General features: G+C 38.5%; 1 protein-coding gene across 1 annotated transcript; it reads right to left on the bottom strand.

The window, feature by feature from the left end:
- wdr95 (WD40 repeat domain 95) lies at positions 1–27,981 on the bottom strand. Its single transcript, XM_063017323.1, has 30 exons — positions 27,971–27,981; positions 24,826–25,096; positions 19,806–19,859; positions 19,640–19,723; positions 19,374–19,439; positions 18,683–18,913; positions 17,882–17,967; positions 16,797–16,889; positions 16,528–16,573; positions 16,391–16,437; positions 15,413–15,530; positions 13,697–13,766; positions 12,598–12,838; positions 12,112–12,217; positions 11,122–11,273; positions 10,409–10,511; positions 9,047–9,153; positions 8,873–8,952; positions 7,573–7,627; positions 7,429–7,474; positions 5,561–5,620; positions 4,229–4,391; positions 3,652–3,741; positions 3,095–3,153; positions 2,864–3,002; positions 2,755–2,794; positions 2,566–2,654; positions 1,330–1,658; positions 1,054–1,154; positions 1–969 (listed from the first exon to the last, which is right to left on the bottom strand). Exons 1-30 carry the CDS (start codon positions 27,979–27,981, stop codon positions 783–785), a joined length of 3,324 nt encoding a protein of 1,107 aa, XP_062873393.1. The 3' UTR covers positions 1–782.

Genomic DNA, 27,981 nt, shown 5'->3' with positions numbered 1-27,981 from the left:
TTGTTTTTGATCTGCATTTATTTAAAAATACAAGCACAATATATTTATAGTTTTAACTAATCAGTTTGATTGTTTTTGTATATGTTTGCTCATTCTGAAATTGATGGCAGCAACAAAGTTAAGCCAGGAGTCACTATGCACTACACATTTTCAATATGAGATGGGTCTGGACTACAGACAGGCCAGTCTAGCACCTGTTTTCCCTTTCTGTAAAGCTTTGCAGTTGTAAGAGAATGTGCCTCGGCATGAACATCCCTTCAGCATTAATCGTACCTTTAGTGATGTGCAAGTTGCCCATGTGATTGGCGCTAACACACCCTCATACTGTGTTACACTAGCTTTTAAACTTTGTGTCGGTGCTTTTCCTCTTGATGTTCTATATGATGTTTGTTCTTCCAAAAATACTTTGAACAGTGCACACTACACCTTTCTTCTCTGCGTCATGCAACTTCAGTTAAGCCTGAGCTCAGAAAGGGGATCAAGGGATTGAATGTCAGCAACATGGGTTCTGGGGACTCCAGAATCTGGGTTTGATCCTTTAGGTACTCTGGTTTTCTCCCACCTCCCAAAAACATGGATAAGTTACATGGCTGCTTTAAATCATTCCTAGTTGTAAGTGAAGGAATACGTACGTCTGTATTGCTGTGTGATGGATTGATGCCCAGTCCACATTTGACCACAAAAGTTACCGTAAAGCACAGATTCCTTCAGAAAAAGTTCTCCACTTCGTGTGCTGGCTTCTAATTTGAGGACAAAATCCTTTAAATCGAGTCAGGTCTCATTTAAATTCCCGCTGTCTCCTTGTTACCTGAGCTGCCAATAAAGGGGTCGACCACTGCCAGGGAGAGGTCCGGCTTTTTACATGTAGCAGGGGCGTCGACAACCTCAAAATACCTCAGCATGTGGTAAGCCTTGGGGCCGCTGTAGTTCAGAGGCTTGTTAGACTGCATGAATATTTCATGGCGAAACCTGCAAAGCCAGAGGGAAAACGGTTCCTGTCTACGTCTCGCTGAAATGGAGATGTGCGTTTGCAAGATTGAGAAATGAGCTCACCACTTTCCGTGTTCAGGACAAGGAGCTGCGTTAATCTCGTCCACGGTATCTCCATTGCTGGAGCTTAATAGAGGAGATCTGACCTTGTGGAGGGAATCAGACTGCAATGATAATGAAAGATGAATTAGCATAGATGGAACGCACTGAAGTACCAAGAAACCTATAGATTTATTAACAACCTACAGAACTGGGTCACAGTGAGTCAGGAGCCTACCTGGATACAGGGCATGTATACAGATTGTCAGCAAGTCAAGTCAGTAAGTCAAGTCAGTAAGTCAAGTCAGGTCCGTTCTGTCTGTCTGTCTCTCTCTCTGCAATCGATTGGCTTTTATTTCCAGTGTCTCCGGGTGGACTCCAGACCTCCAGTGGCCCTGATCGGAATAAACTGTTCTTACATATAAATATATAATCCTTCACGCTTTGTACCTCACTGCTGGTGCCCACATTCTTTTCCGAACTGAGAACATCTGGTAAAGTTGACCTGTCGTCCAGCCGTGAGAGATCAGGCATGCTCAGAGGATCTACAAGAACCTCATAGGGGACAGCAGGGTGCCTCCACGATGATGCGGTATGGAGATTCCATCGCTCAGGCTGCCCAAATGTACCTGTGGGGGGTAGATAAGTGTACCCTATTTATAACATCTCTTAGCATTCAGGTGTCTGATGCATAATAAAAGAAATCCAATTTATATACCCGAAAAGGAGCCAGACAGGAAAGTGTCAGCTCTTTCTTTTGTAGTTATATTCATGTGAACATGATTTGTTTAATAAAAAGCTTTTATTAAAATAACTAAGCAAAGAGTGTGCAGAGTGCATGGGTGGAAAAGGGTTCCATTAAGGGCTGCGTGCGGGTCGTAGGAGGCGTGAGCATCAATCTACCCTCCTCAACTGCAAGATATCGGGGATCACCAGCAGCTGAAAATAAATTGACTACACTAAACTGGGAGAAAAACGCATAATATATATATTTTTTACACAGATCTGATTGGTCATGTTTGATGTAGGGTGGGGATAAAGGGGGAGGGTGTGGATAAATAGCTATCGGGAGGTGCATATATATATATATATATATATATATATGCACCTCCCAACTGCTATTTGACCACACCCTCCCTCTTCTACGTCAGACATGACCGTTCAGATCTGTGTAAAAACTGTAACTGTAAAAACTGAAACTGTAAAAACTGCCAAATCAGGTATGTGGACCTGAATAATCTGCTGTGGTCTCCCTTAAATACGGGAGTAGCCAAAGACAAATTGTAAAAGCACCAAATATTAAGACATTCTCTGCAGGGGTGGTAGCTCAGCTGTTAAGGTAGAAGGTAGTGGACTATTGATCAAAAAGATGCTGGTTCAGGCCCTACCACTGCCAAGCTAATACTGTTGGGCTTCTAAGGAAGACATTAATCCTTATTTACTTACATAGTGTTCAATTCCGGCTGTAAATTGTTTTGGATAAATAAATAAATAAACAGCGCCTGCTAAATGCTGTTAACGTATTACTTGTTGTACCTATAAACTCTCCGTGGACACTCCATAACCTCACGGTGCAGTCGGTCGAGCAAGTGAGCAGTACTTGATCGTTCTCAATTATCTGTAAGCTTGAAGGGAGGCAGAAATCATTCAAGCACTGATTTTTTAGCACAGCAATGAGAAGTAAATACAGTATATACAAAATACAGTATGTGTGAAGTTTCTTACCCAGTAATGCTGCCAATGTGTGCTCGCCAAAAGTTCACAACTGAAATAAAAGTAAATAATCTTCTACACATTTAATCCAAATTTCTTACAAAAGCAGAACTAGTCTTACCTTTCTGAGGTTTTTGTTCTGGGCTGAGGGCGCACTCCTTGATATTGTAAACGTAGACGTAGCCTGTCTGATCTGCGGCAAAGAGCAATCGATCATCCTGTGTGACGTCCAGTTTCGTGATCTGCTGCTGCAGTCTGGACTGAAAGTTATGAAAGTTCCTTATTGTCGGATATTTTTACCACTTGGTAGAACATCTGAGTGAATGAAACTTGTGTTAGTAAATGGACATACTGCTTTAAAAGAGGTATAAAATTTCCCTCCATTTAGAATGTTCCAGAAATTTACAGAACCTGCAGAATAGCAAATGTGACATAACATGAGGATAGAAATCACATATCAGTAATACAGTCTGCATAATTTATGGTACCTTTATTAACAAACAGAAATGATTTTACCCTGTTCCAACCCGCTCTTTTAATTTATAGAATGTACAGTAGATAAAAGGGTGGCATGGTGGCTCAGTGGGAAGCACTGTCGTCTCACAGCAAGAAGGTCCTGGGTTCGATCCCCAGGTGGGGCGGTCCGGGTCCTTTCTGTGTGGAGTTTGCATGTTCTCCCCGTGTCCGAGTGGGTTTCCTCTGGGTGCTCTGGTGTCCTCCCACAGTCCAAAGACGTGCAAGTGAGGTGAATTGGAGATACTAAATAGTCCATGACTGTGTTTGATATAAACTTGTGAACTGATGAATCTTGTGTAATGTGTAACTACCGTTCCTGTCATGAATGTAACCAAAGTGTAAAACATGACGTTACAATCCTAATAAACAAACAAACAGTAGATAAAATTTTACCGTGGACACCTGAGGACACGAGGGAAGCAGCTACAGGATCTTGTGTTCGAGTCTTTAAAAAGACAAGGCTTTGTACACTTCTGTCCACAACTACAAACACACACACACACACACACACACACACAAAAGAAAATTCTACAGTCATACAATGTAAAGAACAATGTACTACAATCTGCTTACTGTAATACTTCTTCTTTTTCTTAAACAATTGGTATTTTTGTTGGGGGCACAAGGTCCAAAACGCTAGCCCACCACCGCTGAGATCTCAAATTCAAATTTCATCTATGGTATGAACCTGGCCAGGCAACCAACAGGCACAACTGGCTGTGCTTGAGGAAGACAGGTCGATGACGTGGGCTCACAAATACAAAAGGCGCATGGCGTTACGTCAACCAAGCCAGGACACATCAGTGCTGGTCTCACGCCAGAATAAATAAAAGGGTTGCGTCAGGCATCCAGCATAAAAACTGTGGTGACCCCAAATGGGAGCATTTAAAGGGAATCGTTCATTTATTTATTAAAAATCCAGGGTTCAAAACAATGTTTGTAACTCTTAATAAAAAGATCACGGATGTACCATGAGTAGGGTCTGCATGTGGAGGCAGAGGTGTCTGAAAGCGACACTGGATGTGTCCTGATACCATGTTCCACACGATGATCTCTCCGTCGTAGCTTCCCGTGGCGATCAGATACGGAGGGCAGTGACTGATGCACAGGATGTCCTCTCTATGTCCTTTACTCTGTTTGTTCATAAAAGATAAATGAAACATTTCAGACATAAAATGAATCATTTTAATATAAAAATGTTTAAAATGTATGCAATCGTGTAGTCTCGCTTTCTAACATCCTAAGTTTTATTTTTATTTATATGAACAGAAGGCTTGCCCCTGCACCACCCAAATGCTAAAATGTTAAAATGACCATATTCGATGTATCGAGTATGTCTAGGATACACAGGTTACCTTTTGAGAACATTAAAACAGAGCACAAGCGCTGCGCATTAAGCTTTCTCTAGCGCATGAGCGAGTGGGCGCGTGCACGCACACACATGCAAACTGAATCACTGAGTCAAAAGTCAGAAACGACTCTTTTCAAATGAATTATTCATTGTAATCAAATCAGGGAGCTGTGCTCTTATCTCCTATCAGTTCATTTGTGAAAGAGATTCATTCGTGGTTCAAGCCTTGAAAAACAGATGTATAAACCAATCAGAGCTTCCGAATTCAGATTTTGGGCGAAAGTTTCATCTCTCTCTTGATTGGTTTCAGCTTTTTACCTTATAGGAGGATAAACACAGTATTAATATAATGTGGAAATATTCTGGAAACATATAATGTGGCCTTCAAGAAGAAAAACAAGGTGATTATATCTCTAATGGAACAGAAGCTCAGGTAAGCAGCGTTTATGATTTTATGCTGCTGTGTGGTTGATCTGGGTCGCGGTGCTGTTGTTTAACGTGCGCTTTCATTTTGCAATGATAGCAAAGCATTATCAAGTATTGAACTTTTTCCGGATTTTTTTTATGCTCATTTATTTGAAGTAAAACTGACAGTATAAATGTGATTGTGAGATTCTGCTGGTTTGTTTGATATAAATAAAATGTCAATATGAATAAAATTCAGCCTGTAATAACACAAAATATAAACACTGTAATTCTGTCAGAATTGATCAGAACTACAGTATTTTGTGTTTTTAAGATGTTTTGTGTGTTTTAAGAACAACATAAGCTAAAATACGGGCAGTAATCCGCCACTGTACTTTAAGTTTACATTATATCGTATCGTATATCGCCACTTTTTAAAAGCATATGGAGATATACGTTTTTTAGTCATATCGCACAGCCCTAGATGAGATATACAAATCCAAAAGAAGAAAGTGAATTGCAGAAATCATTGGATTTGTGCCTTACCAGATCCTCCGGCCAGGGGGACTGTGGTCTTTGAATGTGATGGGTGTCGTCTGGTGCGTCCTAAAAAAAATTAAAACACAGAAAAATAAAAATCACAAAGTGCTCAGAGTTTTACCAAAATCTTTTCATAATTCACAGAGATTTAAATAATGTAATTTTATAGAAACTGTCATCACTCAAACGTGTCTTCATTTCAGCTAAGTGAATCAGCGTAAGAGGGTACAATAAGTGCAAGACAAATGGAAATCCAATCTTTTCAAGGTGTCAGTCAGAGTGATGATCTGAAACCCCTGCAGCTTTCAGATCATCTGAGCGCTGACAGGAAAATTACATTCCTGTTTAGCTGGGGAAACATCCCAGACCTTTTATATAAAATCCATTCTTATGAGTGAAGGTCAAAACTATTTCTATACTTCTTCATTATCACACTAACTCTGTAAGCTCACGGGTTTGCTCCTGGGCATTTGATTGGTAGAATGTGCTTCAAATAATGTGAAAAAAAATCTAAACATGCATGAAAATAATCTGATTTCAGGAACAATTCATTCAACAGTGGATTTACGTTCATCTGAAGTCTAGAAATGTCAATCAGCTCCACTTACCATATAAAATCACTTTGTAGTTCTACAATTATTGACTGTAGTCTATCTGTTTCTCTACATACCTCTTAAGCCTGCTTTCACCCTGTTCTTTAATGGTCAGGACCTCCACAGGACCACCACAGAGCAGGTATTATTTAGGTGTTGGATCATTCTCAGCACTGCAGTGACACTGACATGGTGCTGGTGTGTTAGTGTGTGTTGTGCTGGTATGAGTGGATCAGACACAGCAGCGCTGCTGGAGTTTTTAAATACCGTGTCCACTCACTGTCCACTCTATTAGACACTCCTACCTAGTCGGGCCACCTTGTAGATGTAAAGTCAGAGACGATCGCTCATCTATTGCTGCTGTTTGAGTTGGTCATCTTCTAGACCATCATCAGTGGTCACAGGACGCTGCCCACGGGGCGCTGCTGGCTGGATATTTTTGGTTGGTGGACTATTCTCAGTCCAGCAGTGACAGTGAGGCGATTAAAAACTCCATCAGCGCTGCTGTGTCTGATCCGCTCAACCAGCACAACACACACGATGGATTGGCGCTCTGTCAGGAGTGTGTTCCTCCATTGTGCCCAGTGTTTCCAGTAAAACTTGACCCAGCACAACCCTGACAACGATAGTGGTGGTAAACACCACAACACAAAGTGTATCATTTAATGATATTATTATTTTATTATATTATGATATAATTGATTTTAAACACCTGTTAGCAGTGGGTTTGGCTGAAACAACTGAGTGTCCACATACCTTTGGCCATATAGTATGATGTTTATGTAAGAACTTAGGTCTTGTATTGGGTAGAATGTTGGTCCTTCCATTAACATGAAGCCCTGCCTCCCAGGATCTCTGGCAGGCCCAGCAACCTGAGTCCTGAGGACCTGGGTCCGGTCCTCACTTTCTGTCTGTGAGGAGTTTTGTATGTTTTTTGTGTACCTGTGTGGTACAACTCAGAGTTTTTTCACCTCCCAAACACATGCAGAAGGTGGACTAACTGATCTGATACCGCTCTAGGTATGAGTAACTGAGTAAGTGAGTAAATTACACCCAGTACGACATTAACAAACTGCTGAACTGCATATAAATGAAAATAGAGCACACAGTGCAGGTTCCTGAGACGCGGTAAATGAAACTAGGAAACGTGCTGTATGGTGATAAACAGGAAAGTGGGAAACGGAAGTAGGTCAGAGGAATCAGGTGTGTTATAGAGTCCATGTGGAGGGATTTTACTGATATGAAATGTGAAGGCGGGTCCACGTCGGCTTCTATACTCACTAGGTAAACGTCAATCCTCCGACCCCAGCCTACCGACATCACAAATCTACCAGAGCAAACAGAAAAAATGAGGCAGCTGAGGATGTGAAGAAATGAGGAAATAAAACTAAAAAGCTGGACTGTGGTGCTGATGCCTGGACTGACGAGTTTCTGTGCACTTGCAGATAGGAGCAGTCGCAGATCTCATCACTCTCACCTTCTGCTGAGAAACAGAGAGACTTTATAAGCCTTATATGTCAACATGTTGCTAATTTACATCGGCATGTTGCTTGGGTGGTGCAGCAGTCTATTAAACTAGCCCACCACTGCTGACTTCAAATCTCAGTGATGCTATTGGCATTTTTGGCTGGCAAGGGGGGCTTGGAGGTGCAGATGATTGATGTGTCAGTTCCTTTTATTTAAAAGGCACCTGTTGTCGCCTTGTCTAGAGTTCATTTGCTCCAGTTGAGAGTGTTTCTATATGTCATGGTTTGTTCCTCTCAGACTTGGCAGCTTTGCTATCTGGCAAACTTGCTTTTCTCTGTGAAAGCATAATGCCCAGCCTTGTCAGGCATGGGATGCCAGCATACTTCACTGAACTCAGATCGTGTCACCACAGTTTGGTGGTGTCACGTTTGGAACCGCCCTGGATGAGAGATCTGCCCCAGAGGCAGTGTGACAACCCATTTTCCCCTTGTAGTGAAAGCATGTTGGACCTTAACCTGTGCCAGCCGTCTCCGGCTTGTGTTCAAGGTTCATATTGTGACAGCCAGTTTTCATTTCTGCACTGTCCCTTTTCTGTTTACTTTCTCAGTCTCAGGCTGCAGATGTTTTTGTGTCTTTCATTTGTTACTTCTGTTAATTTGACCATCATTTTGGTGGCGATTATCCCTCTTTCTGTTAGTATTGTTCTACCTTGGTTAAGCATCTTGCACTTGGGCTAATTTTCAATTCTTGCAGGTGCAGGGCTTCACCTCACCATTTTTTAGTAGTCAGGCGTGACTCTCTCATTACAGTTAGATTTATTTTCAGTGTAAGGTTATGCACATTTTCCACAACCTTCCTTACCTGTCTTACTTAAGAGTGCCCATAATTCAGAAGGTGTACATTTGCTAATAGCAAATAGCTCATGTAGAAGATCTTACTAGTCTGGTGTTACTGATAAGACTTACATTTAGATTTTCAGCAATAAGCAGACGCCTTTATCTAAAGCGACTTACAGTACAGTGGCTTGAACCAGCAACCTTTTGATTACTAGTCCAGTACCCTAACCACTAGGCTACAACTTGAACCTGGGTCTAAGAGGGGGTGGACGAGCATACTAGACGGTGAGTGATCTTCTCCATCTTCTCTGTAATTAATTGCACTGTTACTTCTGGAGAATCCTTCATATCATTAATTTCATGTCTGAGTCTGTATAAGGTAACAGTGCACTGAAACCTGAAATGAAATTAAAATGCTTCACCTCGACTCAGGATCTTCAGACAGTGGCCGTTGTTGAAGTTCCAGATTTTCAGACAGCCGTCTCTTCCACCTGTTACAAGTCTGAAATAGAAGAAAAATAACATAAAGATAAATAAGGTTTTGTGTCCATGTAGTTCCTGTTATTTAAAAACAGCTGTGATGTGAAAAATCAGACCTTCGTCCTTTAGGATCGAAGCTCATACAGGTTATAGCAGAGAGTCCGTGAGCACCTCCGTACTCAAACACCTGACTTCCTGTGTCCACATCCCAGACTTTTATTACCTTGAATGGAGGAACGCAAATGGGAACATAAAAAATCATAAAATGTTTAGAAAAATGTAAATGCAAACTTCCAAATGTCTACAGACTACAATGAACAATAAATAGTTGTTGTTTTAGGGGTTCTAAATACTGCCTGTGCCCCCCACCATTCCCATACTCTATATAGTCAAAAATATGTTGGCCTGACCATTAACTTTTTGGTTTAGCAGGGTTTAGGGAAGAGCCTTTCCTGTTCTAGTATGACTGTACCCCTGTGCACACAGTGAGCTCTATAAAGACATGAAGAATAGCTTGATTTAAAAAACTCCAGGGTCCTGCACAAAGCCCTGACCTCAGCCTCACCTAACAGCTTTGAAATGAACTGGAAAATTAATTGAGGTTTTCTTGACCAACATTAGCCATACAAGCGCTCTTAAGACTAAACAGGTACAAATTCTCACAGACATACTTCAAATTTGTCTTCTGCTGCTGGGGATCCCCAATTTTTTGCAGTTGAGGAGAGCATATTGCTCCTCACGCCTCCTCCGAACCACGCACAGCCCTTAACGAAACCCATGCACTCTGCACAGGCGCCTCTACCCTCCAATCAGGGTCCTTACACAGCCCCGCCCACATATTCCGGTCATGCCGACCGGTGGCAACACCGAGTTTCGAACCGAGGAGTTCAGAATCTCGGTGCTGGTGTGCTAGCGGAATATCCCGCTGTGCCACCTGGGTGCAGAATGCTATTTTAATAGCATTTGTTTTTGAAATGGGATGTCTGGCAAGCTCATGCTCAGGTGTCCAAATACTTTTTTGCCATATAATGTATACTATTAGACACAGCTAAATTGACCCAGTGATTCAATTCCTGACTTCCTGTAGATACTATCTGAAGTTTCTGTATTTTTTGAGTACCTCCTGTTTCATCTCGCCTCCCTAAAACATGCTGGTAGGTGAATTGGATACTCTAAATGCCTCTAGAAGGGAGTTAGCTTAAAAGTGTGAGTGCATTTTTGATGCCCTGTGATGTCTCTGGCTCCTCTCAGCCCCAGAATCATAGACTCATACTGCAAAGGCTTTCTGATTAAAATCGGCATGTGTTTCCTCCCGCTGCAGAAGTCTTTCGATAAACACTACAAACGGTGTTCATGCAGAGCGAGTAATCAAATACTGCTGTTCACACCGAGCGTTTCATCAAATACACTTCTGTTCCTGCAGAGGGCTTCACTACAGCTCACAGCATCAAGCTTTGCTAAAGCCACTCCACACTCACCGAGGCTTCGGTGCAGCTCACAACCTGCTGAAACTCACGGCTGTACCCGCAGCACAGCACCGGCTCCTTATGGGACGTGACGTAGCCTCCCTGGGGCTGTAATCTGAGATATACACAGAGAAAAAAACAAGGAAATCAAAGTACAATTCTCTACATGATGCACTCAGATATGACCAAATGAGTATTTTGAGCGCCCCCACAGGCCTGAACATTTTATTAGGAATATTAAACACGGTAAAGAATCCGGAACATCATTTTTACTTTGAGCGAAGACTTTTTCTGCCTGCAAAAGGCTGCAGTCCATGTGTAGGACTGATCCCCTCTGGAATGCTAGATATATAACTTAAGTTGCCGAGCGCTCGGCGAGCCGCTCGGATCGAGTTGTTGAGTAGTTCACACATAGCGATTGAGAGCCGAGTTCCGATCGCCGAGCGGCAAATCTAGCGCCAACCAGTCGGCAAACGAAAATAAGGCCAAGAGTTGTGTAGTGTAAACTAGGTATTACAGGACTGTGACAGTATACTGTCTAAGCAGTTGAGGGTTAAGGGCCTTGCTCAAGGGCCCAACAGTGACAACCTGGCAGTGGTGGGGCTTGAACTAAAACCTTTTGATTACTAATCCAATACCTTAACCAGTAGGCTACTACACCCATTATGAACAGCCATAATGTTCAACTGTATATGAAGTTAGTTTACATTTACTATAGAACTTACTTGGTTTTGAGGGCGAGCAGGGCGAGTGAATCGGTGGCGATATACAGGCTCTTCACCGCCGCCGAATACAGACAGGCTGACGGCTCTCCACGCAACCAACTCGCCTTCGGGTGCGCAGTGAACAAACAGCACTGATCCTTAATGTCCCATATCTATAAAACACCAGCCATCAAATAAATCTTCCAGCATCAGAACAGATCAGTCCTGCTTTCTGTTAATGTTATAAAAACACCATCAATAATCAGCAACGCAATCCATCAAACTGACAAACGAAAACAGAACAAGTGTTTACAGATTAATGACTGTTGTGTGTTTAGATTATTGAAGAGAGAGTGTGATAGTGGAACAGCAATCCATATGCCAAAGGTAATCTATCATTTTAGATCTTTACAAACAGTGTTCTTGTTCTAGAACATAATTCCTGTGCATATTTACCTCAATTTTACACACCCAGTGTCTGGTGTCTTTGTACTTATATAAACAATGACATTATGTATGTAATGGCATTATAATTATAAACAGAACATTACGCATATGAGTATAAAAAATTATATGTTTTTAAAAAAAACTACATTGATATGGGTAAAACATTTAGACACCACAAATGAATGTGTTTGTATTATGACTATATTATGACTTATTTTATCCAAAGCAAGCTACAATTATGATTGAAGACAATTGGATCAGTTAAGGGTTAGGGGCTTTGCTCAGGGGCCACTTAAAGTTGGTTGCTGTGGGGCTTAAACTGGAAACTTTCTGATAACTAGTCTAGTATCTTAACCACTGCAAAATTATCTTTGCTTTTCTGAAATAAGGGGGGTATTTTTATGATTGTTTAATGATAAACATAAAAAGAAACATTCAGTTGCAGAAAACAGTTGCTGAAATCATTTGTACTCCGAGGGATACATGTGTATGTATGATGAATGAATTTTTTTTATCAATGATTTACTATTCAGTTTTTAGTAACTATTCTGTCTAATTCCTTACCTTAGCGGTGTTGTCTGTGGATACGGAGAAGATACGTCCATCCTCGGAGGAGATACAGAGGTATGAAATAGGAGCCAGATGACCTTTCAGAATTCCTGTGGGCCTCCTGTCATTGACATAGCATGAAAACACATTTTCTACAATTGTTTTTATAAATACATTGTCAATAATGCTTATGATTTGGTGTCCAAATACTTTTGGTCAGACAGTAAAGCTTCTGTTTCATTTTATTTTTTTTAACTTTAATTATTTTAGTTTACACTAATCTATCTTTATTGTAGTTTTTGTTTGCTATTATAACCCAGTTTTGATTGCACTTGTCACTATTTATTACTATTTATTATTATTATTATTATTATTATTATTATTATTATTATTATTATTATTATTATTATTGCAGTCTGTTGCAATACAGATGCACTACACTGTCGGTTTACGCCTCCTAACAGAGCAGAAAGATTCATATATAAATAAACTTGAGCTCACCCAGAAACATAAGGATTCCACAGGCGTATAAGCCGGTCCAGTCCTCCAGTCACCAGCAAGTTATGCTTCCTACACAGGTCAAAGGTCATCACTCCTTTATAAATAGAGAAGACAGTCTGGTCACCTTGTGCCCTCGCCTGAGGGCTGCTGATACCAGGTGCCACTTTCTTGGGTTTATTCTCACACAGTTCCTTAATCTCTCTCAACTGCTGCTCGACGTTCGTGGACGGAAGGATGCAGCCTTCAGTAAAAGAGTAAAATCAGTTTGAAAGTGTTAAAATGTACTTTTAATGTTAGCTCAAATCATAGTTGATTATAGAAAAAATGATATTTTAAATGACAAAAGAATGAAGTAAAAAAAGTATTGTTTTGTTTAACTAGTCTTGAAAAGCTGATTGAAAATATCAAGACTATGACATGAAAATATTCTTCAATTATTTATTTTCTCTAACCACTGTGTTTTAATAAATGTCAGGGTAGATTTGGCACCATCCTGAATCACACAACATCCCACACTCAGGGCCAGTTCAGAGCAGGCAATCCACCTTTTGCATGTCTTTAGAAGGTGACAGAAAACTAAAGTACACATAGAAAGCCAATATTTACATTTACGGCATTTAGCAGATGCTTTTATCCAAAGCGACTTACTGTAGTGCGACAGTATATAATCTATGCAATTGAGGATTAAGGGCCTTGCTCAAGGGCCCAACAGTGGCAAACTGTTCTGTTTGAACACACACACACACACACACACACAGCAGATTGCAGGAGCCTCATAGCCTATTTGCTATGGGTCACGCCAGGCATTTCAGACTCAATTTAGTGAAATTTAATTTGGGTGAGAGCTCCGGCTGCTGGATAAATGACTGATCTTCTACATCCAGCCTGAGCATAGACTTTCCTTCAAGGGCAGACAAAAACACACTCTTTTCAGACTAATGAAGATTAAAGGGAGATAATAATCGTTCTGGTCCTTGTGCCGTGTGCTGGACGAACAGATTTTGTCACTGATATACTCCGCTGGGACTGGTCGATAAGGAACCCATAAAAGACCCATAATGAAGAACAGAAGAGAAAAGCGGCTTATTTTTTACCTTACCAATAACAAGAGCAGAGGCTTCATGGTTAGATGTGGAGACAATGGCAGGAATGCTGTGGAAATATTTCACCTGAAATTACAAAATAATGTCACATTTATAAATGTTTTAATGCTAATTTTTAGTGTGTGTTCTTTCTGATCTCTTTAACTCTTAAATAAACAGAATGCAGAGTTTAAGCAGTTGTCTTTGCCTACTTTATATTTATTCACTGAACATATGAACTCGCGTGTGTGTGTGACTACATTATACTCAAACTGTGTTATGCTTAAACATGTCAGTGAACAACCACAGCTATTAGTTTTATTGTTACAGGTTTCACACATAAACTTGGTCCCCAGGGTCTTAAATTCAATCCTCACTTCCAGTCAGTGCCTTCATATCTTCATATGTTCAAATGTTCATACTTAACTGAGCCTTTTAAATCAGGATGTATTCAATCAGAAATTAAAGAACAAACATAAATTCACTCAAACCACTTCAAAAGAAGCCTAATGACAAATTTCATATAATAAATCTTCATATAATGTACCCTGCATGAGTCTCGCTTTATGCATACATCTTAGCATTGAGTGTTATGTTCTATAGGTGGGTTAAGATGTATAAATAACTCTGGTCATGTATGGTTGATTTTAATGTATTAACAATACTGTTCAGTTCCAGTACTGAGTGGAAGATTTAGTTTCAATCTCCAAACTGACCAAACTCCAAAAACCAAAGCTGGACCTTAGAGCACGGCCCATGACACTCAATGCTAAGTTGTATGCATAAAGCGAGACTCATGCAGGGTACATTCAGTAGATTAGAACCTAAAGGACTACTATAAAAGACTAAAATCTATAAACAAATTATGAGTTATTTATTAGGATTTTAACATAATGTTTTCATCAGTTCTCAAGTTTAATGTCAAACACAGTCAAGGACAATTTTGAATCTCCAATTCACCTCACTTGCTCGTCTTTGGACTGTGGGAGGAAAACCCGGAGGAAACCCATGCGGACACGGAGAGAACATGCAAACTCCACACAGAAAGGACCTAGACCGCCCCACCTAGGGATCGAACCCAGGACCTTCTTGCTGTGAGGCGACATTGCTACCTACTGAGACACCATGCTGCCCCAAATTATGGGTTAAAAGTATTACAATTGTTGCAAACAAGAATAAGAAATGCTGTATGAATGAACTTTATTATATTTATTATATGAAATTTGTCATTAGGCTTCTTTTGAAGTGGTTAGAGTGAATTTATGTTTGTTCTTTAATTTCTGATTGAATACATCCTGATTTAAAAGGCTCAGTTAAGTATGAACATATGAAGATATGAAGGCACTGACAGGAAGTGAGGATTGAACTTAAGACCCCACTCAGTACTGGAAGAAAAACATAGTTTTATATTGTTAATACATAAAAATCAACCATATATAGTTATTTATACATCTTTACCCACCTATAGAACAAAGCGTGTCTCATATATCTGATAACAGCATGTTTTTGTTTTACAATCTAATTACAGCCGTGATACAACAAACCCACTCTCGTGTTCTATCGCTCAAACTAAAAATACACTTGTTTGTTCCACGACTGCCCTGTTCTAGACACTTTTATCACATACACTTCATTGCATTGTTATGAAAAGGCGATAGACCATAATTATCTACTAAGCAACTTCTCTTAATTACAATATATAGCTTAAAAATTAAATATTATTGCAAACATACCTTTGTTACCCAGTCCTGGTGGACTTTCCATCTAATGAAGGTCACATGTGGAGACAGTACTGCATTATCAATGCTAATGCTGGGAACATTTTCAACCTTCGGCAATTTCTTCCACAATCTACAAGAATAAAAAGACATCTTAGAAAGTTTCTTTAATACAGATACAAATGAATTTAGGTTTTCCTCAAAACAACAAATAAAAAGCAAAATAAAACAAAAAGTAACACATTTTTTATATGTTTATACTGAAAAGTATTGAATAGTAGTTGACCATAGGTTATTAAACCGTGGATGATTTACATGGAGTGTTTCTGTGGGACATATGGAGAGCATCTGTAAACTTAAGCACTAGTCTTGGATGAGATGGGTTCCAGTTCATTCCAAACATCTTGGGTTGGGGTCAGAACTTCATTAGTTCACAAGTTTAATGTCAAACAAAGTCATGGACAATTTTGTATCTCCAATTCACCTCAAATGCACGTCTTTGGACTGTGGGAGGAAACCAGAGCTCGCAGAGGAAACTCACCCACTGAGCCACAGTGCCGCCCTAAAGGAAAGTAAAGTGATTTTTTTTTATTCTGCCCTCTGTGTTAATGACCGACTTTCCTGCCTGGACTTTTTGCTTGAACTTAAGAGGCTTTAATTAACTATTTACAAAGTACTGTAGATTCACTGGGTGAGCATTCTATTAAATACACAAGGCTGCAGAAGCAACAGCAACAAGGGTAAGACCAGTTAAATATATATATAAAGCTCATGAACAAAGAATTAGCCTTGGATGTTGGACATATCCTCGGCCCCTCTTTGTTGAGTGTGGACCCTGATTTTGAAAAACCCTTTGTATTGTATACAGCTGTATTCTGTACACACCCAATTAAACTTTGGACTTTTCTCTAAATAAATAATTACAAGAATATGTTGTGGGAAGAATAATTAAAGGAACAAATGAAGCAGTAAAAATGAAACATGCTTGTTTACCTCAGGGTCTCACCTACTGATGTCATTAGTATGATATTCACACAGCCCTAGGATATCGAAAGCAAGTCATTAATCACACCGCTGCCAGGAACTCTGCATCTCATCTACTGAAATGTTACCACGGCACGTCTAGTTACCTGAATGTCTCCGTACACAATGGCACATTGATCAGGACCGGTATAGCTACAAAAAAAAAGAAAAACAGTCACCATGCTCTCAGGCAGGATATAACTCTTATGAAGTGATCACAAAGATAAATAACAGCTTCACCGACTCAGACAATATATACTTCAACTATATAATTCCTTAAGGCACCCGGGGCTTTTTAATAACCTCTTTATCTTGGGTTGTCACCAGCATTTACAACAAACTGTCCTGTGAGCTGTATGCTCGAGAAAGCTCTCACCAGTAGTCTAATTTGAGAGGCACAGTTTCCAGTGAGTTCACTTGGCAATAAGGCTCCAGGGACGAAAGCTCGTACAGCTGGATTTCACGGTCCCTGCGGATCAAAAATAAAACATTTTTATCAGCAAATTAATTAGAAAAAGTGTCTCCATGTCTGCTGTATAAACCTTACTTAAGCACATCCATAAGAAACAAAATGAACTACACAGGCTGATGTGCAGCATTGCTGTTTTAGAGAATCTGTCCCATATTCTAATGCTTTCACCTCCATACTTTGGGTTTGACATTGCAACCCTATTTTCCAAGCTGAATTATTTCTAAAAAGTTCTATTTTTGTTTAATTTGACCAAAGTACATTGTTCTAAAGGTATGTTTGTCTTAATACTTGAGTGCAAACTGTAGATGTGTATCTATGTGCCACTTTTTGAACAGAGTTTTGTGTGGGTTATAGAAAAAGTGATGACTGCACTGCACTGAGCTTATTGCTCTCTGTTTATCTGTTGTTCCAACTGCTTTTAGGTCATCCTGCAACTATTTTTGAGTGACTGTTGGCTTCTCTCTTACCTCCTCATTATGCCTGAGAGTACATTTGAGTACCTGTGTTGCACCCCTCTTTAGGGAAAAGATCCACTATACTGGTGTCATTTTAATTGTTTGACCATTCATTTCTCAACATACATTTTTAGATTTTAAAAGAAACCTTAAATTTTTATGTTATTTTATTTTAGAATTTTGAAGAAAGTGTATACATGTGGGCGGTCCGGGTCCTTTCTGTGGGGAGTTTGCATGTTCTCCCCGTGTCTGCGTGGGTTTCCTCCGGGAGCTCTGGTTTCCTCCCACAGTCCAAAAACATGCAGTCAGGTTAATTGGAGACACTGAATTGCCCTATAGGTGAATGGGTGTGTGTATGTGTGTCTGCCCTGTGATGGACTGGCGCCCCATCCAGGGTGTTACTGTGGGACTTGCGCCCATTGAAAAGCTGGGATAGGCTAGACCCTAATTGGATAAGTGGTTAAGAAAGTGAGTGAGTGAGTGTATCATGATATTGAACTGCAGTTTAAAGAAAGCTGTGTAACAAGAACCCACCCTGTTCCGACGATCAGCTTGTTGTACTGCGGCATGGTGATAAAATCTGTCGCCCACTTTGGCTTCCGTCCAATGGGTCTTTCATGCTTGATAAAAGAAAACAGTGGCACAGGTCATGCAAAGAGCCCTGACCTCAGCCTATCTGACCAGCTTTGAAATGAACCAAAACATCAACTGAGACATATCTTGAGACTTTGGCCATCATCAAAATGTTACATCTCTAACTCTAAAAAAAAATCACAGTTTATATACTGCAGGGCTTATATACAGGCTTGCCTTGTTTATTATTGCATACAGCTTTGCAATATCACTCCAGAGAACCGTGACAAGTCAAACCATGCTGGTGGTTAAAAACAACTACAACCTCATTTTATTTTTCATTAGAGCCATTTTGTTCTTGTATTTCTTCTGGGACTACAAGAAATAATAAAGTAGTAGTAGTAGTAGTGTTAGTAGTAGTAGCAGTGTTAGTAGAAAAGTAGTCATGCTAGAAGAAGTCATAGTAGAAGTAGTAGTACTAGTGTTGTTAGTACTAGTAATAGCAGTAGTAGTAGTAGAAGTAGTATTAGTAATAATAGTAGTAGTAGTAGTAGTAGTAGTAGCAGCAGTAGTAAAAGTAGTAGTAGTTGAAGTAGTAGTAATAGTAGTAGTAGTATTGGTGTTGTTAGTAGTAGTAATAGTAGTAGTAATAATAGTAGTAGTAGTATTGGTGTTGTTAGTAGTAGTAGTAGTAGTAGCAGTAGTAGTATTGGTGTTGTTAGTAGTAGTAATAGTAGTAGTAATAATAGTAGTAGTACTCACAAACACTCTTTTACTCTTCCTAAGCTGTAGTTTGGAGCTCCAGTAGCTCACTGTTCCATCTTCCCTCACAGTCACTAAAGCACCATCAGGTGTGGGGTGGATCCTCAGAACAGGTTCACCAAGAGTCAGGGGTTTAATCATCGCTGGAAGTGAGAAGGTCGCCTGCTTAGTGCGAATCACTGACTCGGCTTTTTCAGTGTACTCCAACTGCATGTACGTACAGAACTCATCCTACAATTCCACACAGGAAATACACCATCATTAAAATGAGCTCCTGCAGAACCGCATTCCACTGAACAGACCGTCGGAAATATAAGATTCAACACGTGTGATTGGATTACATTTATATAGGATTGCAGAAATAGATTCCTTGTGTGAAAGAGAGGATGAAACCACACATTCATTTGCAACATTACATTTCAATTTTAGACCTTCGTTTTTTAGATATTAATGGGAGCAATCATTAGGAGGAGGGGGTGGCCAAAGCCCTGTGATGGATTGGTGCACCGTCCAGGGTAGTCCTGTCCAGGCCCAGTGTTACCAGATTCAACCAGACACACTGTGACCCTGACCAGGATAAAGAGATTGATAAAAATAAAATGAAATAAAATATGGTGGCACATTAGATAGAAAGAAGCAGTTCCTGACTGGCAGAAGTGATCTGAACATAATAGTTTTGTGTTATTCATACCCACTCGATGCTGCCTTGTCCAGAGTAATCAATCTTCATGAAGAGCTGATGGATTTGGGCATCATTCTGTAATATTTCCAGAGCCATAAAAGGAAAAAAAGGAAGTGAGAGAGCAGATACGACAAACGTATTTTATAATAATACAGATCTTTAAAATCAGGGACATCAAAATAATCTAAGAAATGTAAATGATATCTAAATTATACAGACTCAGAATGATAAATGGATGGGAATGGTTTAACCAATGAACTGCCACTGTGACTTACGATGCTTCTCAATCCCAAACACTTCTTAATGATCAGACTGAATTGTGGGAAGTCCAGAGATCTGATTCCATCATTTTCAAACTCCTGCACAAAAGAGCTTACAGTTTAGTGCTGACACTCGGGTTACTAAAATTAAAAGTATTAATTGTATACGATGTGAGCTTACCTCAAATGCTGACTTCAGCTTGGTGAGATCTTCAAGGGACACCTTCTGCTCCAGCTGTTTCGTAAATAAAAGACACCTCATTATGTGTGTTTCTTTTTTTGGTTAGTTTTTTGCCTTTGTAATCCAGTCCAGTCATGGCCAATTGGAGCTTATATCTCTATTGTCGTTGCTGCCACTGCCAACCTTAATTAAGGAGGGTAGAACCTGTCTCGAGTCCCCATCGACATGCGATTGCTTTTTTTTACCTGCCAGGGACAGGGTCTCACAGAACACAGAGGAGCCATCCGTGATCAACTGCCCGCCGTGCAGGCACCTCGACCGATTAGCAGAGGTCAAATTTGCTCCAGAGACACACAGCCAACCAGCTGACTGATAGCAAAGCTGAGATTCAAACTCAAGAGCTCGGCCTTTTCTAAATGTTGTATCTATTACATTTGTGCGATTGTCATGAACAAGTAAGAAAAGTGTTATAATTCTTTAGTTTTTTCTCCCAATTTTCCTCCCAATCTAATCGTATCCATTACGCTTTCTCTCTACCGATGCTGACCTCCACTCCTGATTGAGGAGAGCGAGACTGATACACGCCCCAACACGTGTACAGCAGCCGACTGCATCTTTTCACCTGCACGAGGCGAGTTCATATGCGGATCAGCTTTGTGCATGGAGAGCCACACCCTGATCAACGCATTATTCCTTGACTCTGTGCAGGCGCCATCAATCAGCCAGCAGAGGTCGTAATTGCATCAGTTATGAGGTCCCGGCTCTGACTCCCCACCCTGTATGAACAACAGCCAATTGTTGTACATGTAGCCGCCCAACCTGCCGGATAGAAGAGCTGAGTTTTGAACCGACAAGTGTGCTTAGGCCACCTGAGCGGCCTAAGTGTAACAAATTTACATTAAATAGCCAAATGTATGTAGGCATCCCTCTTAGGCATTAAGTCCAGGTCCCATGATGGATTGGCATCCTATCTGGCATGTGTAACTACATTGGTCTCAGTGATTTTGGGTGGTAAAACATGGAAATGAAATAAAAAGAGTTCAGTTATAAAGGGCATGTATAGTAAATGCATGAAACCAGACACCTTTTAATGTATCATATTCAACAGGGCTTAAATCTTTATCGTTTGAGTGTAGTGGTTAAAGTTTGTTGTGTAATATCCATACATTTATTGACAGCAATCAACAACCCACCTACTTCTGATATAAGTACGCTTTGAGTAAAAATAAATGAATTTTTATTACTTTTCTTAGCACAGGAAAAGAAATAAAAGCTATTAGGGATAAAAACTCTTTAAGCAGTGCATGCAGCATGTACATGATTCTTACTAATCTCAGCCAATTATCTGTTTCTGCTCTAACAAGCTTTCTTTAGCTTCGTGCTCTTACCAGTTAAAGGTGAGTAAAACAAACACCATGGAGAAACAAACTCTCTGAATTGGCACAGCATGCAGATATCTGTGCTTCCCAGCCAATTAATAAATCCTGAGTGCTCGTTAAGAGGAAAGACGAAGCGACGAAGAAAGCACCAGCATGGAAGATGCACTTAAAATGCACTTAAATTGGACCACTTCAAGAAAACCACCGAGTGTGTGAATTAGGTGTTTTCGTATTCAAGCCGGTAGGCTGCTGAGACGAAGAAGGACAAGCCCCCTGTGTTAAAAAGATATTCATATAAAGTTCATATGGTTTCTATAGAGCACAACATTATATTTCACCTCTAAGCAGCAGAGGTTGGTAGGAAAACGCTACTATAGGTAAAAACTGTTTTTCACTTGCTGTTACATGTTTTCCTGTGGCTAAATCTCAAAGATTGCTTTTTCGCTGGGTTTAGAATAAAGGGTCTGAATATCATTATGTAAAACTCTTTGTACGCCATGTGCAGTGGAAATAAACTCATTAGGCATTCAGTATGCATGTTTCAAAATACTCTTCAGTGCAGACATGCGAAAGATTGCAAATTAGAATGGGAAGGAGCAAGAACAGTCATAAGAATTCAACAGAAATGGAAATTTGTGCAAAATAATAACTGAGAAAATAGGAAACACAAAAGTACAGAAGTTCATTTTTGCATTTCATCCAAATCTAGTTGTTTCCAGATCCTGATTTCTCTGCTGTGAGCTCTACCCCTGATCTGACCATAAAAAACCATCTACTGACCGGTGGTGTACCAAGTTCTACAGTACAGCGGTACCTTGAAACTCAATGTCAATTGGTTCTGGGAGTGGCATTGAGTTGAAAAGACATTGAGTTTTGAGGTATTTCTTCCCATAAAGATGTTTGTGAAACCTGTTATTGCATTCCATGGTCCCGTGAAACTGCATATATTTTATCCTTATGTAAAATAATGGGGTTGTTTTTGACACCTATGCACTGAAAATATAATATAAAAACACTGAAATAAAAAGCTGATTTTTACAATTTCTCAGCACCCGAGCTATAACACAAGTTTATAAGTGAAACAGTGATGAAAATACAGCTAAACACAGATACATGTGGATGCTTTCAGAAAATTTCACAAATGCAGTTTTGTCTGATATCGGCACTTTGATGACGTTTTACCGCACCGCTCAAGCTAAACGCTGAACAAAGCGACTGTTCATTGTTTGAAATTAAATAAATAAATTTTTTTATAATTTTATATTTTTTCCCTGTCCCCCCCCATTTTCTCCCCCCCCCAATTTTCTCCCCTAATCTAGTCATGTCCAATCACCCTGATTGCATCCTCCACTGATTCAACCCTCCACCGCTGACTGAGGACGCTTCTCAACTGACACACGCCTCCTCCGACACGTGCTCAGTACAGACTGCATTTTTCACCCGCACGAGTCGAGTTCATATACCAGTTAGCTATGTGTACGGAGAGTCACACCCTGATCGGCATTATTCCTCAGCTCTGTGCAGGCGCCATCAATCAGCCAGCAGGGATCGTACTTGCACCAGTTATGAGGACCCATGATCCGGCTTGCCCCTAACCCTATGAACAACAGGCAATCGTTGTTCATGCAGCCGCCCAGCCCAGCCAGATGGCAGAGCTGAGTTTCGATACGATGTATTCAAAAACCCAACTCTGGTGTGCTAGCGTATTTTACCGCTGCGCCACCTGAGCGGTTCAATAAATACATTTTTTTAAAACAAACTGAACATGTTGAGTTTAAGGGAAACGTTGATTTTAAGGGTACAAATTTCTCGACAAAGGATGTCGAGTTTCAAAGATTTTGAGTTTAGGGGACGTTGAGTTACAAGGTACCGCTGTATAATTTAAATCTGTAGCAATTTGACTGCATTCTGGAAACATGGAACAGTGGTCTCCTGCCATAGTACATAGGATAAACCCAAAGTGACTCTTTATCTTAAGAAAAGATTAATCTGGTCAGTTGTGACTTTAAAGCTTCTAAGCAGCCTCTAAGCCACACAGTCTATATACAGTTTCTAATTCATGGCAGACCACAGCATCCAACACTCTGACAAATTTCCTCTCAGTATAAGGTTACAGTTTGGTTGAAAGTGAAATTTTTTTCTTCCTGGCCTCAGCAAGACACCTTGTTTACCTTGTATACCAATAGATTAGTAGGAGAGGGTTCTGAAATGCAGTGTTATCACACACTTGAGAGATTTATCAGCAGCCTATTTCAGAACGCAGTCAAGTAGTAAATTGCATCTAGAACTGACAGAATAAACAGAATTGCTTTACTCAGTAAAAGCAAATCACCTAAAATCACCTAAATAAAATACATTTAGAGTGTTATTGTTTTTATATCAATATTTCTGATAACAAAAGATCAGTTTTTATATCCTTTTGGTTTTTTTTGTAGCATTTTTCCCTTTTCTTGCCAATCTAGTCGTATCCAACTGTGTCTGTTTGGCATCATTTGTTTGACAACACTAGTGAAGCAGCCAATTATTTTCCCAGCATCACACTAATTGTCGCTGTCCGATGAAAAACACGTATCTCCAAAAACTCAACTTTTCAGGAAAAAGAAAAAACTTTGTCCCCTGACAGTAACGTGCAAACAAACCACAGATGGTGCCATTTAGATACAATTCAGCACAGAAATAAAAGATAAATATCTTTATCAGGTCGTCAGTCTATTGGTTTCATATGTAAAATTACTGACGTGCACAAATATAAATCATGTTTACAACCACGCAATTAAATAACCTGAATAAACTGTATAGATCAAACATTATGCATTTCTCAAACAGTACCGGAGGGGAAGGAAGAGGAGATACACGGTTTTGATGGACAGGTCTAGCAGCCAGTGGAGATATTCGATAAAGAGATTGTGTGATTTTTCATCTTTTCATTGGTCATTTTGATATTTGCTGCTATGGACAGACGGAGATTTATACCCACAATCAACACATGTAAAAAAGTGAAAACCGCTAAAAGTGGAGATACGTGTTTGTCATCGGACAGCGACATTATGCTACTACATTTGACTGTATGATGTTTTATTATAACAAGACTCAGGTCTTCCAAGATGTTCCTCTTTATGTCTTTTAAAAAATTTAGATAGTGGTGCTCACTGTGGATCTGGACTTCAAATTCTCAAATATGGCTTTGTAACCATTTCTAGACTATTCTATATTTTAATTAATAACATCTTATCTCATTCCAAATGTCTTTTGATTACAGTGTGATTAAAGTGTGCTCCATTTTAAGACCTTTCAGCAACTTTAGCATTGCTGACATACACTGGAAGATTAAACAGGGGCAGATTAATCAAGCCAGGCTGTGTCAAGTGTTATCTTGCTCTCTTAGACACCATTGGGTTGTCTTTTTTAAGAGCTCCAATTTTTTTAGAAACTACTTAAAGATGCAGTGTGTAACTTTAGGGGATTAGAACTTTGCTAAAAATGTTTTGGTCTGTTAGTTGTGCTGTTACAAGTGGCAAATTCATATGGCTAGTGTGGTGAATCTTATCTGGTTTGACTTTAAACTAATGGTGTTTGCAACACAACCATGTTTGTTTTAAATAAAATACATTCTCAATTAAACTGAAGGTATAAACCTTTACCTTGAGATTAGAGACAGTGGAAGTGGGGCCACTGACATCATGATGGTGCGAAGTAAATTTAGCTTTGTCTCCAAAAGCAAATGAATGTCGCCTGTGATCTTTCCTTAGAAGTTCCTTCTCCAGCCACTCAGGGTTTGGCTTCCTCTCCAAATGATCTTCAATGAAGTCTGATCTTCCACTCAGGGCATCAACACTTACTCGCCTGTGTCTGGTTTTTCTCGAAAGGTTCTGAGCAGAGGCTCCACGCACAGGTCTGAGCTCTGACAGGAGACTGTATTTAAAAAAGAGAATACATGGACATTTTGTCCTTATGAAAGATAACAGCAATAACAGCAACACACACATACACATGTAACACACACAAACACATACACTCGCTTACACCTGTGGTAATTTAGATCAGAAGAAGGGAGGATACTGGTGTACCAAGACAAAACTAATGCACCAACTTTCCCTGCTGCATGTGTCGAGATGTTTGTATGTTTATTTTAGATTGTTTATTGGACACTAGGGTGGCACAATGGTAAAACATGCTAGGCCACTAGTGCTGACATTCAAATGTTTCAAGTTCAAATCTCAGCTTTGCTATCGGCGAATGACTCTCAGTGCACGATACAGTAACTGGACAGTAGTAGAGGTCAGGGCTTTTTGTTTCTTTATAATTGTTGAATTATGCAGAAAGGAACAGTCATGCTGAGACAGGAAAGGGCTTTTTCCAATTTGTTGGTTTTATTTAACCACAACTTTTGAGCAATATAAGTAGCATGTAATTATTTATAGATCATTTATTTATACATGTGTTAGCAATCTGTGTAGCTAAAACAAATGCACAAATAAATAACAGAACAGAGTCCACATACGCTGGCTCAGACACAGTATTTTTGGCCAAATAATGTACTGTATTTGACAATTAATACATTATTACAGGCCCTTCAGTTCAGCCCACCATGGTGGGAAGGCTTGTTTCCTCTTACCTGCATTAGAGGACCTAATTCTGTACATTTTGATTAGGTTTCTGTATGGACCACTGGTAGTGTAAACAGGAATCTATGTTTGAGTTAGTATTTTAATAGTTATAGTATTATAATATAATATATAGTATTATAATAGAGAGAATAATATAATATATAGTATTATAATATAATATAATGTACAGTACTATAATAGAGAGAATAATATAATATATAGTATTATAATATAATATAATATATAGTATTATAATAGAGAGAATAATATAATATATAGTATTAAATTAGTTATAGTATTATAATATAATATATAGTTTTATAATAGAGATAATGATATAATATAGAGTATAATATTAGTTATAGTATTATAATATAATATATAGTATTATAATATAATATAGTATTATATTAGTTATAGTATTATAATAGAGAGAATAATATAATATATAGTATTATATTATTTATAGTATAATAATATAATATAATATATAGTATTATAATAGAGAGAATAATATAATATATAGTATTATAATATAATATAATGTACAGTATTATAATAGAGAGAATAATATAATATATAGTATTAAATTAGTTATAGTATTATAATATAATATATAGTTTTATAATAGAGATAATGATATAATATAGAGTATAATATTAGTTATAGTATTATAATATAATATATAGTATTATAATATAATATAGTATTATATTAGTTATAGTATTATAATAGTGAGAATAATATAATATATAGTATTATATTATTTATAGTATAATAATATAATATAATATATAGTATTATAATAGAGAGAATAATATAATATATAGTATTATATTAGTTATAGTATAATAATATAATATATAGTATTATAATAGAGAGAATAATATAATATATAGCATTATAATATAATATAATGTACAGTATTATAATAGAGAGAATAATATAATATATAGTATTAAATTAGTTATAGTATTATAATATAATATATAGTTTTATAATAGAGATAATGATATAATATAGAGTATAATATTAGTTATAGTATTATAATATAATATATAGTATTATAATATAATATAGTATTATATTAGTTATAGTATTATAATAGAGAGAATAATATAATATATAGTATTATATTATTTATAGTATAATAATATAATATATAGTATTATAATAGAGAGAATAATATAATATATAGTATTATATTAGTTATAGTATAATAATATATAATATAATATATAGTATTATAATAGAGAGAATAATATAATATATAGTATTATATTAGTTATAGTATTATAATATAATATATAGTATTATAATAGAGAGAATAATATAATATATAGTATTATATTAGTTATAATTATAGTATTATAGCATTAGAGGACCTAATTTTGTACATTTTAATCAGTTAAATTAAAATAAAAAGTGCTTCTGTATGAACCACTGGTACTGTAAACAGGACTCCACGTTTGAGTTATAGTAACTGTTTTAAACAAACACTCTACAATATAAATGTACCTTTGTGGAAGCAGAACTACCGAGGTACTTCATTCTGTGTTTAATTACATTCCAGTTTCTTAATTAAGTGCGCCAGACTAAAAACCTTCAGACAGCTCGAATGAGATTAACCCGTCAAGTCCCATCAAAGAGCTGAGGTTAATCAAATAAAAACCTTCAAACACATTTGTCAACACAGAATGTCATTAATCCTAATGGACCCCTAGTGACGTTCCTCATTTTATAAGCATCTTACACCACTGCTTCACTAACATGGCAACAGCAAACAATCACGAAACACCAGAGGAGGGCAAGAACAACCCAGCATGCCTAATAATGCATGAATATGAACTCCGGTCCTCACACTAAGATCAAAGCGAAGAGGCTGAACAGCAGAACAAATGAGGCAGCATGAAGAACAGTCAGGAACATGACCTGCCTTAATATGACAACCAAAATCCCTTTGTATAAATAAAATAACCAAACAAAAGTACCTGGGTATGTTCTGGGTCTCAATTCTGCCTGCTGCAGAGGTGGGACGATGTTTGTTCCCAAGTGGCATCTTGTTTATTTGGATGAAAGGTTTCTCACCTAGACGCAGTGTTTTCTGTCAGTCTGTGAGGTTTCTTACCTGTGTTGTGTGACAGGAGCTATGGTTGCATCAGTCCAGCCCACAGCTCACCTGAGTCTCAT

Source organism: Trichomycterus rosablanca, chromosome 20 (genome assembly GCF_030014385.1).
Source record: "Trichomycterus rosablanca isolate fTriRos1 chromosome 20, fTriRos1.hap1, whole genome shotgun sequence".
Taxonomy (NCBI): domain Eukaryota; kingdom Metazoa; phylum Chordata; class Actinopteri; order Siluriformes; family Trichomycteridae; genus Trichomycterus; species Trichomycterus rosablanca.
Note: the sequence above shows the minus strand (reverse complement) of the source record. Positions and strands in the feature narration are given on the sequence as shown.

Excerpts from the sequence above, each read along its gene's own strand:
- wdr95 (XM_063017323.1), bottom strand. Across the intron at positions 9,154-10,408 it reads TGAGCTGCACCGAAGCCTCG|GTAATAAAAGTCTGGGATGT; the intron begins GTGAGTGTGGAG and ends CCTCCATTCAAG. Across the intron at positions 8,953-9,046 it reads TTCGATCCTAAAGGACGAAG|ACTTGTAACAGGTGGAAGAG; the intron begins GTCTGATTTTTC and ends CTTCTATTTCAG.